The sequence below is a fragment of the Centrocercus urophasianus genome, unplaced genomic scaffold (assembly GCF_019232065.1).
Source record: "Centrocercus urophasianus isolate 14NV4802_14NV808 unplaced genomic scaffold, USGS_Curo_1.0 seq_67, whole genome shotgun sequence".
Taxonomy (NCBI): Eukaryota; Metazoa; Chordata; class Aves; order Galliformes; family Phasianidae; genus Centrocercus; species Centrocercus urophasianus.
Genome location: NW_024885277.1, coordinates 47,364 through 59,560, shown reverse-complemented (window position 1 = coordinate 59,560; position 12,197 = coordinate 47,364). Strand labels below are relative to the sequence as shown.

At 50.1% G+C, this 12,197-nt stretch overlaps 1 protein-coding gene across 1 annotated transcript; it reads left to right on the top strand.

Moving 5' to 3' along the window:
* Positions 1 to 10,110: 10,110 nt before the first annotated feature.
* LOC122170337 (pro-glucagon-like) lies at positions 10,111 to 11,776 on the top strand. The gene is made up of 3 exons (XM_042837092.1): positions 10,111 to 10,211; positions 10,919 to 11,053; positions 11,707 to 11,776. The coding sequence occupies exons 1-3, from the start codon at positions 10,111 to 10,113 to the stop codon at positions 11,774 to 11,776; spliced, it is 306 nt and encodes a 101-aa protein (XP_042693026.1).
* Positions 11,777 to 12,197: the final 421 nt, after the last annotated feature.

Below are 12,197 nucleotides of genomic sequence, written 5' to 3'. Positions count from 1 at the left end.
ATCTCCTTATGGCCGTGCACGGTGCTTAGCAGTCAGCCACAGTGGTGGTTTCCATTATCAGCTGTCTGGATTTTAAGAACACATAGATATACAGTCAAGCAGAACACATAAATACACCCCGACACGCCGTTCTCGTCCATATGTGCTGTAATTAAGGGGTGGGAATGGATGCAGTTATTTCCTAAATGTACCTACAAGCAATTTTTTCACACTAAGAAGATTATGCAGGTTGTTTCTCATCCTTGAGCATCTCCCATTGGTCGGTAGTTACTGCAAAGCTTTCAGGATTTCACGTTTTTCTGGCAGGGAGGAAATACTCAGCCATTTTCACATGTTGTGACAGCTCAAACCTTACCTGTTTATGTGCACCAGCGGCCTTTATTCTGTGCAAAGAAGGTCTGCAGAGGCTGTTTGTGAATCACTTGGTGTCCATCAGGCTGCTGAAAGGGCAGGGGTGGACCAAGTGCTTGAGAAACAGTGAGATCCAATGGGAATATCTCAAGCAACCAAAGGTTTTCAACGTGTTGCATGGGGCTGAAGCACAGAGGAGGCTGCAATGGGACAGTCCCTGCTCACTCCAACACCACCCAGGTGAAAAGTGCTGATGTTTGGGTTTGTGTCCCTTCTGAGAGTGGGCTGCTCTGCAGCCCTCAATGCTTTGCTTACAGCCATGCTTTCCAGCTTCACAGGGAAAGCATAAGGCCGTTTTTCAGCTGGAGAGCAAAGCAGAATGCTGCTGGTTGGAAAGAAGATGATGGGTGAAAAAAGGCAGAATGACGCAGCGCTGCAGAGATATTGCAACACTGAGTGCTGCGAGAAAGTCAGAGCAGCACAGGACAGCAGAGTCCCCTCCAGGAGCAGTGCCACTGCTTTGCTGCAGAGCACAGAGCACCCAGAGACCAAGGTAGGATCTCCACAAACCACCAACAAGCAGAGACATCCTCCCTCTGCATTAGGAGATACCCAAGGCTCGCAAATAAATAGAAAACTTCCAGTGCATCCTGCAAGGATTGTGCAGAAAACCTGCGTGCAGGCATGGCAAAAGCTGGCATGGGTGTTGGCATGAGTCATGGCACAACCCGTACTAGCACCCATCTCCTGCTGGGCACAGAATCCAACCTCCCCTCCCACTCAGCCCCTGCCCAGCCCATGGATGCTGAAGTGCTGCTTTGTCCCGAGACAACAGAGAGCTCACAGCCACCCTTCCTGTTGTCAACAGGCAGCACCCCAGCTCCACAGCCTCCGCCTGAATATCAGATGCTGCCATTTGTGTTTGAGTTGCTGGCCACATACCAGGGTTTGTCTGGGGTTGGACAGAACTGAGCAAGCAAGCACTTTGAGTCAGGTTGTGGTGGATGTGGGGCACTGGGGGCCTGCTTGGTCCTCGCTGCTTCCAGCAGTATGCCTAGTCCTTGTGATTGCATGGGTGGGATGAGGACGTGCACTAGCACTGGAAACACAGGTAGATACGAGTACTGCACCTTAAAACACCTGCAATTATGGAAAAGTTTGGAAGGACTTGACCAGAGACCAAGTAGGATTGAAATAGATCTTCATGGAGTCTCAGTTCCCATCTCAACATCTCCTACAGCCCAAAGTGCCTCTTCTTGGCAGAGCTTGAAGTTATCAGTGCCATTGTGGGACTGGAGAGGATGGGCTCAGCACACTCCGAAACCCAAAGCAGCACCCATGGGTGCCCAGGGCACCTCCTGCTGCCCTCTGCTGGGATGCACCAAGGAAATGGGAAGCAGCACCTGGAAAACCTCACTTGAACACATGGAAAATCCTAATGCTCCCATCACAAAGCTCAGGCAGAGACCTTGTGTGAGAGCAAGGCTTCCTTGCCTGGCATGTGGGAGCACTGCCTGGATCATGGCTGCTTTCCCTGTGCCAGCATTCCTCTTACTCACAACTTTGGCCTCAGCTCCCCATTATATCTCCCACTGCTGCTCCTAATCTCCTTTTTGCCACCAAGCAAAGTCCAGTGATATAATGGGTCCTTGTGTTGCTGGGTGGTGGTGACATCAATAAAATAATGAGTGATAAAGGAAAGAAGGGAAAATAACAAAGCAAACCTCAGCCCCAAGGTCTGTCTGACAAAGAGGCTTTGTTAGGAAAGGTCAGCCCAAAGCCAGGAGGGCTTCCCCAAGCAATGAGGATGCAAAGACTTAGCAAACAAGGAGAGGATTAAATGCATCTTTGTTACGCCACAGACCCAGAGAGCCATCAAGCTCCCATCCAAAGAGCAATACATGTTCAGCATTTAGGTTTGCAGCAAAGCAAAAGGTTTCCCAGGTCAGCGCCTGCCCTCAGCCTCCAGCAGCACAGCGTTTTGGGATGATGAAGAAACAAAGAACAAATGCAGAGCTGCACACAGGGGCTGGGAAACCAGCTCCAAACCCACCCTGAGAAGCAGCCATCAAAGCAAAGCCTCTGGCACACATCCTCCAGGATACTCTGCTGGCACAGCACTAATCCTGCTTGGCACGCCAGCAAGAGCTCTGTGCCCATGAGCAAGGTGCAGCTGCAGGTTTGTATAATGCCCTCTTGTGCAGCCTGGAAAAAAAAAAACCTGGATGAGAACGAACTCAAAGCATCCCACACAATTCACCCTTTAATGCGAGGCCACAAATAAATCGATTCCCCTTCCCCTGTGGTTCCTTCAGCTTTTGGCAGCTGTGATTTTCCGCCTGTCCCAGGGTGGCATTTCCTTGGTGGCAGAGCAATGGAGCTGCAGGCTCTGCTCCTTTAGGAGTGATTACTTTTTAATCTGGTTATCAAAACGGCCAATTGCTTTCCCACACCGAGAGCCGTTGCCCACCCCTCCCCTCCAAACTCAGAGTTCATATGAATTATGGACTCTTTAATCAGCGCTAATTGCCATCAGAGAGGAAAAGGATATAAACGCTATCAGCTTGCTTTGTTCCAAGGGCATCAAAAAAACACTTGTCGGGTGTTTCACAAAGAAATCCCATAAGAGCACTTAATCAGCAGCTAAAGCCTCCCATTTAAGTGGAGTGTGTAAATATGCACCTATTACCACCGCTGACATCAGCAGGCTTGTTTTCCATACGGCTTTGCCCTTGTTTTTGCCACGGTGACCATCTCATGATTTTGCTTTGGATTTTGAGCAAAAAGCCGCTGCTGAACGTCAGTGCCCCGCAGGCAGCATCCCTGTTCTCCAGTTTACTCATCCCTTCTGTATCATCCAGCCTCAAAATACTCTTTTTTTTAAAAAAAAAACATGGAAATAGCAACGCATCCAAAGAACGCATCTTTGCACTGGCAACCGGCGCATCTCAGCAGCACGAGCTTCCCAGCGGTTCAGCAGAGCAACACGTTCTGCGTTAATAAGGCTCTTCCTCACCACAGAGCACATCCACCCACATCAAAGCGTGCTGCAGGACTGTCTGTAAATGAGACTTCCTTTGGCACTAGCATCACCGAGAGCTGATTAGCTGCTGGGCTTCAGCTTGTGTCATTGCCACTTAGCACTGGTCCTGATGTCTCAGACACAGACCAAAGCAGACGAAATGGGTGTCCGTGGCCTCCAGGAGGGCACAGGAGCTGCAGGTCTGGAGGCAACGATTGCCTCCTGCCTCCCTCTGCTCAATTCCTTCTGCACAGGGCTTGAGCACATGTGGAGTTTGGCAGACAATAAGCCCCATGCATTCTCATTTGCCTTCAGAGGGCTGGGGGTGGCTGGGAGTGGATTCTGAGCAAAGCCCAATTTGGGGCACAGGGGTATCATGGGGGATGGAGGGGACCTCTGGAGACTGTGGAGTTCCCCTCCTGCTAAAAGCAGGTTCACTCCAAAGCATGAAAGCACTTCAGATGGGTCTTGACTATCTCCAGAGAAGGAGACCCCATCATTTCTTTGGGCAGCTTGTTCCAGAGCTCTGTCATCCTCACAGGAAGGAAGGTCTTCTGAGTGTTTGTATGGAACTTTCTGTCTTCCAGTTTCTGCCCATTGCCCCTCATCCTGTGCCCATCCACACCTCTCACAAGAGCCTAGACCAGGCTGCCCTGGGCCCCATCCAAGTCTGGCCTCAGATCACAGGGATGTTGTGGGAGCCAAAAGCCTTGCTAAAGTCAACTATCGTGATTACAGATTTGCAAATAGTGCACTGCCCGATCCATCTAGCCATGTTCCAGTGGGCTTCTCTCAATCACCCTTAAGGAGTTTGCCCATGCCCAATGAGATCTCTCATGGCTTGATTAGTGAATAATTCGTTTTATTAAAGCAACCGAATGCATATTGTTTTTATTGTCAGCAGAGCATGTGAAGTTAACCAAGAACATGAGTAATACGGCTGACTACAATCAATTTAAACCATGGAATAACTCTACAGAGATTTTTAGGTTCTCTGGGGGAAGCACTCAGCATAACTGAGTATGCAAATCTCACCTAATAGCCTTCCCTATAAGGGTGAAGAGAGCTCAGCCCATTGGCAGGTCCTGAAGTCAGCAGCATCCTCCCAGGTTGTACCTTCTTCCAAAATCCCTCTCTTAAGCCATTTTACACCATTTCTTACTTTCAGGTGGGGCTTCAGTGACTCCATTCAAACATACCTTTGTCTTGTAAAGTTTACCTGAGAACGTGTTTTTGAGTAGGTGGAAAAGTGCTGGCTCAGGGCTGGCTCAGAACAACAAGATAGTTTATCAGTTCCAATGGCCCCATCATGGCCCCATCACGGCCCCATCCCTGCAGCACCTCCACCCGCCCCACGTTTAGTGTTGGCTTTATCTTCTAGTCAGCACACCAGGCTCCCAGGTGTTTGCTAACAGCAAGGTCGCAGGTCATGTTGCTTAGGGAACTATCACAGAATGGATTATCCCCTGCATTCCACCACGGAAGTTTACCTTCTGTTAAGAGGTGGACGTAGGAATAAGTCACCTCCAGGAAATGCTCACAACGTCGCAGGAGTATTTCATTGAATCATTAAGGCTGGAAAAGACCATTAAGATCACGCATTCTTCACTCACATCATAAAGGAAAGCTCAGATATGCTGGTTATCCGAAGCAGCACCAATGCTTGGTGCAGGCAAACCTTGCACTGATACTTGCAATCAGACAAACCTCCAGTCTGCAGGGCAAGGAGATGGAGCTCTGAGCTCTGAGATGCTGCTCCCCGAGTTTTTCACTCTGCATCCCCCGGGGTGGATTGAAAGCCACAGCCAAACATCCCTGGCTGAGCAAACACAGCTTCCCTATCTAAACAAGCAAGTGAATCTCGAGGCATAATTTGTCATCTAATTGCACAAACACACCCAGGATTAATTGTTACATTTGAATGCGAAGAAGTTTTGATTTATGGCAAGATCAGGTTTAATCAGCTGGTTAGCAGAGGTGGCTGCCAAGCTGGAAGCTGCATAGCAAACAGCAACAAGAGGACTTCAGGAGGTGTATTTTTGCAAAGCTGAAGGGTTATCGAATCACACACAGCCTGCGAGGGGCACATAGAGACCAAAGGGGTGAAATTAAAGCCTCTAATGCATTTGTTACAGACTCCACTGTGGACTTTTTAACCTGTGCACAAAGGTAAACTTCTCTTGTTAGCTTATATAAGATTTTGATAACATTATGGACAGAAATAGAAAGCCAGTAAGAGAAGGCTGCCAAAGTTTTCCACATATCAAAGCCATTAACCACCACCCCTCTGCCTCAGATAAGAAAGTGTAATTAAACAAGAACCTGCAGCCCTAAATTGGGATTTTGGCTGCAGGCACACAGCTGCTGCAGCGAGCCAAGCCCCACAGCCTCACAGCCCCAGGAGCACCCAGCCCCACGCGCAGCTCCCCATGTGCTTTGCACTTGTCCAAATGCAACAGGGAAGCACCCACCTTTCAGTGCGTTGCAGGGCATCGTGCTGAGTGCCCACTGATGCATGGATTCACTCAATAATGAGGACAGAGCCTCTGACTTGGGCTTCACGTGGCCCCCAGTGACCATCACTTCCCATCGATGAGAAGGAGCAGAGATGCTGTGCAGGAGGTGCCACTGGTGTGGGATACACAGTGGGTGTCCATCTCCCAGCTGTGAGCTCCCTATGGCCCCTGCTTACAGTTCTCCATCAGCCCACCCATCCCTGCTCGGTTTTTGGGTACAAGCAACTTTCTCCTCCCTCTACCAGCTACCAAAATCAATTCCACTTCTCCAGGCTTGCATCCCCGTATGGAATGCATGCCCTTGGCCATGACAACCAACAGCATTCCTTTCCATGCATGTGGTCTTTTGGTGCCCACGGAGGGTGCTCAGGGCTAGGAGAGCAATGGGAGCTGGGAGATCCAGAGAGATCTCACCCAGTTTCCTGCTGCTTTGTTGGCACTGAAGGGAGAAAAATTACAGATTCATCCAAAATGGGGATCCACCTTGAGGGTGGATACAGCCTGGGAGCGCTTTTAGGAGGGGCTACACAGCAATGATCCCCCATTCTTATGGAGTTATGGTTCCCACCCAGCTCATGATAGCCTGCCCCACAGCTCAGCCCCATCTCTGCCCCCTGTTGTACTCCTCCTCCTGGCAGTGAAGGTCAACTGTGAGCAGGAGGCTGCAGCATTAAAGGCAGATACTGGGTTCTGCCCCAAAAAACATGCATGAAGGTGAAAAAGGGGCAGCAAAATAAGCCAGGATCCTCAAGAGTTGCCAACATACCTTGCTGGGAACACAGAGTATCTTTTTTAATGGCTTTCCTTTTGCTTTTAAAGAACACCTGTGAAGGAAAACAGGTGAAAAAGTCCGAAACGATGCTGAAACTGAAACCATGACCTCAGGGTCACCCTGAAGGAGATGTTTCAGGTGAAAGCACTGACCCAAGGAGGGCTTTCTGTGCTCTGTTATGCCTTGGCAGCAGCAAGCTCTGACAGAATGGGTATAAAATTGCCTCTAATTGTGGCTGGGGAGGGGGAGGCCAACGGCACCTTCAGCCACAGGGGCAGGGAGAGCACAAAGCTGATTCACGGGGCTCTCTGGCGTGGGTTAGGGGCTGCACAGGGATGGGCTTCCCATTCTCTGCTCTTTTCAGCTGGGTTGGACCTGACATGCTTCCCACAGAGCTGTGCGGAATGGCAGAGGATCCAAGAAGGCAAATCTCAGCCTTTATTCTTTCTTAATCGCAGTAAATCCCTCCAAAATTAACCACTGCTCAGTTTGGCTGAGCCTGCAGCTATAGGATGGGAGTATCGGGGTGGTTTGTTGCTTTTAATGTGCCTTCATGGTCACCTGCGAGCTTTTGTAAAGGATGCCATCCTCATCCATTCGCTCCAGGCAGGGAATCCAAGCCCCAGAGCTGCTGGCAGTGTGATATTCAGCAATATTCAGCATGTCTTCACTGCACTTCAAGCCTAAACTTACTTTGCTTCTGGCCTGATTTTGGACAACCCTATAAGACTGTGTCTCACTTTTCCCATTGGATCCGCATGGCCACTGCTGCTTCTCCCAAAGACGCAGATACCAAAGCTGGTAGATCAATCACACGCTCAGTCCTGGGGGAACTTGATGGGAAAACGCCCTTCTTCAGAGGATGGAAGAGTTGATCCAAGCACTGATGAACCTGAGGTGTGCAATATGGCCCAGGCATTTTCCTAACCCTCTTTCCTTGCAGGCAAGGTGCAGCAAGCAGGACAAGTGTGTTCTTTGGGATCCACAGGGAGATGGTGGCAGCGAGGCAGAGGAAGGGCAGATAGACAAAGGGCAGGCAGAGAGAGGCTGCCACCTGCTGCCCATAAAAACCTCTCCAAGCCCTAAAAAAAGTGCAAAATCCAGATCTGTGCGTGTAACTTAACACGTGGCTCTGTGCCCCCACAGTGCCATCGTCCAGCATGGGAGAGACACTAATTGGTGGGCTACAGATGCCTAGAAAGGGAAGACTATCATAGGAGTTGGACTCAGTGATCCTTATAAGTCCCTTCCACTCGAGACTCTCCATGAATGCGTCCCAAAGGGCCAGAGAAAATTACCTGGGGAGGGGAGAGGAAGAGTCCCATGGGACACAGCACTCTGACACCTGGAATCCCTGTGGAGAAAACTGAGACACACCATGGAGGCGTTGCATGGACTGGGTTGGATTTCTCTGCACTGCCACAGAAATCTCGTGCCCTTTCCCAGGGGCACCACAAGCAGTGCCACTGAGAGCTAATTTGGTGGCATTAATGAATGTTCCGTCCAAGTGATGGGTGGGACATCTGGACCTCTCGTCTGAAGGTTGAGCTAATTAATCTCCTACATTTCTCCTCTGATGTCAGGCTTCCTCGTAAGGCCATTGCTGGCCCTAATTAAAAGGCTCTTCAAGTTGAGTGTCCCCTGAACACCAGTCGTATTTTGACAGTAATAATAATTACAGAAATCTCTTTGGTAGAATAATAATAACTACCCAACAGTGAGAAGAAAGGTCCCAGGGGAGAGACGGTAAGCAGTGGGGAAGTCGGGGATTCGAGCCTTCATGCCCTGGTGGTGCTGGGTGAGGGAGAAACGTGGCCCATCTCCCTCAGGCCTGCTGTTCTCTGCACCTGTGAAATGGGCACTTGGGCTGCAATGGGCACATTCAGCCCCTGAGCACTGAAACGTGAGTTCCTGGGTTCCCCCAATGCTCCCTCAGGAGCCCCCGCCCTGGGATGGCCATGGAGCTCAGGGCTGTGTCGGTCAGGGGCTGTCAGCACCCCACAGCTGGCAGTTCTGCTCCCCTCCAGCCTCGTTTCCATGGATTTTAAAGGGATGAGCCCAGCTCTCAGGAGACACCCCAGCAGAACCCATTGTCCTTGTCCTGATGAGTTCCAGATGTTCCCCAGCCCCTGGTCTGAGCCCAGATGTCCCACAGGATAAAGCTCTGGCTCAAATCTGCAGCTGCTTCCACTCATCTCCAATGGGAGAAACGGTGGTGAACGGCCCCATACCTGACCTGGCCTTAAGGGACAGCACTGGACTTGGATTGAGAGAGGTGTCTGCCCATCTTTGGAGCTCTGAGCCTAAATTTCACCTTGCAGAAAGCAGCAGCGAGTGCTCGTGCACCCGGATGCTTCATTTACTTTTCCACTCCCTTTTATTTTTTTTTTTCCTCCTTTCATTTTTAATGTTTTCAACTCATACCAAAGGTGTTTGGAAGGGCAGTCCTACGGGCACAGAAATCACCTCCCTGTGCACGATGTGCTGTGGCAATGGTGACCATTGCACCTGGAAGCTTGAAACCCGTGGGTCACTCCATTGGTCCAAGCTATGAAAGAAAAAAAAAAAAAAAGAAATTCAAAGATAAGAGAAAAAGAAATGACCAAAAAAAAATGAAAAGAATAGAAGGAAAAAAAAAAAAAAAAAAAGCAACCTAATCAACTCATTGCTGAAGGCGTAAGCTGAAAAATATGGCAACAAATATATTTTTGCAACGGCCCCTCTTAAAAAATCCTGTAATGATTCATAATGACCCATCCAACTAAAAAGAGGAGCACCGATGACCTACCTGTCAGCTTTTAGCATCCTGCTAACAAGCTTAAAAGCACCAGGAAGGAGTGGAGTTGAGCCACAACCAGCAAAGGAGGGAAATAGGATCTTGCTTTTAGGGGAGCGGTTGTCCTCGCAAGAAGGTAAGTGCCTTTCGCTCCCTTCTTTCCTACCAATCTCTGAAGAAATTAAAGTAATGATTGCCTGATGATAGACCAAAAATCTAATTTTCTGCAAACGAGGGGTGGGGGGGGGGGGAGGGGTGTATTTTAAACCCTCTGAGCCGTGCAGCCCCGTTAGGAAATGTAGAACTCTAATTAGCCAACTCTTTGTAACACGGCTTCTCTGAGCAGCTGGTGGTGGGGAAAGTCCCACAGTATCGTGGTGATGAGTGTGAGGAAGGAATATTGCTGCTGGGTAGGAAGGGGGGGGGGGGAGTGGCTGGCAGCAGAGTTGAATTTTCTCTTTGGATCCTACAAACCCTGTGTGCCTACAGCCAGGACCATGTGCTGATGGATAGTGATGGGAATGGGTTTTCAGCTGTGCACCCACCACAATGCTGCCAGCACTCCTGGCAGGGATCTCTTATTCCACATCCATCCTTACCATGCTGGAAGGGTTAGAGGGGTTTCCACAGCGATGGCAAGCTGTACTTTTCTATCTGAATTCCAGGAAGAGAAATGAAGCTCATCCTCTGGCTGTACCTCTCCGGGCTGGTGTTGGCTGTGCTGATCCCAGCAGCGTGGCAGGTGGTTCCGAGGGACACAGGAGATGCACTCAGGTATGGCATTGGGTGGTTGGCTGCAGGCGGCAGCTGCTGCAGGCTGAGAGCTGAGCCCCTCGCTGTTGAGCTGTGCCTGATGCCTTTGGATTCATCCTTTCTGCCAGCCCACATTGCCACGTCCCACAGGGGTTTCACGTTGCCCAGACCCAAAGGTTGTGTTGGCAATGTGGCGAGCAGGGCTGGGTGCCTCTCTCCTTCCCATCCCTATGGGGACAGAGGCAACTGGCCCCCCCCCGAGGCCAAAGGCAGCATGTGTCAGGAGCTGTTTGCTATGGCAGAACACCGCAAAGAGCAGAGATTTCTGCTGCATGGGGAGATGCAGAGGCAGACACCCAGAGCGGTGCTGAGCCTGTCTCCACACTGTGCAGGTGGGAAACCCTCTGTGGTCTCTGTGCCAGGAGGAGCTGGCCCTTCAGCTCCCCATCTGCAGAGGGCTGAAAGCATCAGTGATGAGATCCGTGGAGCTGAAGGTGTCCATAAAGATGCAGCCAAGAGAGGTCCAGGGCACAGAACAGGACGTCTCATGCACTTAAGGGACAATACTGGCCAGGCTTGGCAGATCCCCACCGTTATTTTTATGGGTTGTTACAGATTTTCTGGACGCTGCTCCACTCCTTGCAGCATTTTGCAGCCTCCTGCAGGGAGGGCACAGGAGCCCTTCTATTTGATGTGATCCCTGCATTTTGCCCCATTTTTGCCCTCAGATGGCCCTCATACGAAGCCCCATCCAACACGAAGCGGCACTCGGAGGGCACCTTCACCAGCGACTTCACACGCTACCTGGACAGGATGAAGGCCAAGGACTTTGTGCATTGGCTCATCAACACCAAACGATACAGGTAGAGGGGAGAGGGGAGCAGGATGATGCAGGGAAACACCCCAGTGCAAAAGGACAACAGTAATAGAATCATAGAATCATGGAATCATTAAGGTTGGATAAGAACTCTAAGATTACCCAGCTCAACCAGCCACCTACCACCAACACTGCTCCCTAAACCACAGCTCTAAACAGAGTAGTAGAATCAGTGAGATTGGAAAAGACCTCGAAGGTCATCCAGCCCAACCTCAACCCGTTCCACCATCCCCAGGTGCCACATCTCCATGGTTCATGAGCACCTCTGAGGATGGGGACTCCACCACCTCCCTGGGCAGCCTGTGCCAGTGCATCACCACTCTTTTGAAGAAAAAATGTCTCCTAATGCCCAACCCAAACCTCTCCTGATGCAACATGAGGCCAATAATTATCTCTGCTTTTACTGATGTCATTCTCGCAGCAGCCCGTATTTTAAATTTTGCCCATGACCAAAAAAGCAAACTTCAAAGTGCTGAAACCCAACAAATACCAGCCACGTTGGATACAGTTGGATTTCTGGATTCTCCTCCTTCATCCCATTTCCAGAGGCAATGAAAAGCATTTTATGAAGTCCCCAGCACATTCTCATTGGAGCATCCTGGTGTTGTGGCTGCTATGGCTGTTGTCTTATTTCCACAGCTCCACCAAGAGGTACATGAGGGAGCAGCCCCGCAGCGTCCCCTTCCTGGCCGTGCTGCCAGCAGCGTAAGTCATCCAACCCCAAAAAAGATCGTTTCAAAATGCATCCACACACTGGGTGCAAAACTTCCCAACACCACCTCTTCCTTTTGCTCTCGTGTGGGTTTTATCCAGTGCTTATTGGCAATAGAGGACAATGAGGAAAGTGAAGCAGCTTTCGGGGTGGCGGGGGGGAGGGGGGTTAAATAGTTTATGAAATCAAAGAATGATAGAATCATTAAGGTCAGAAAAGACCATCAAGATCATATAACCATCCATGCAGCCCAACCATCAACAACGGGGCAGAAGCAGTTTTGCACTGAGCTGTGCTCAGCCATTTTCACTTTGTGTGTGGGAGAGTTTCTGTTCTGTTAAACTGTTTGGTGCTCAGTTCCTTCCTTCCTTCCTTCCTTCCTTCCTTCCTTCCTTCCTTCCTTCCTTCCTTCCTTCCG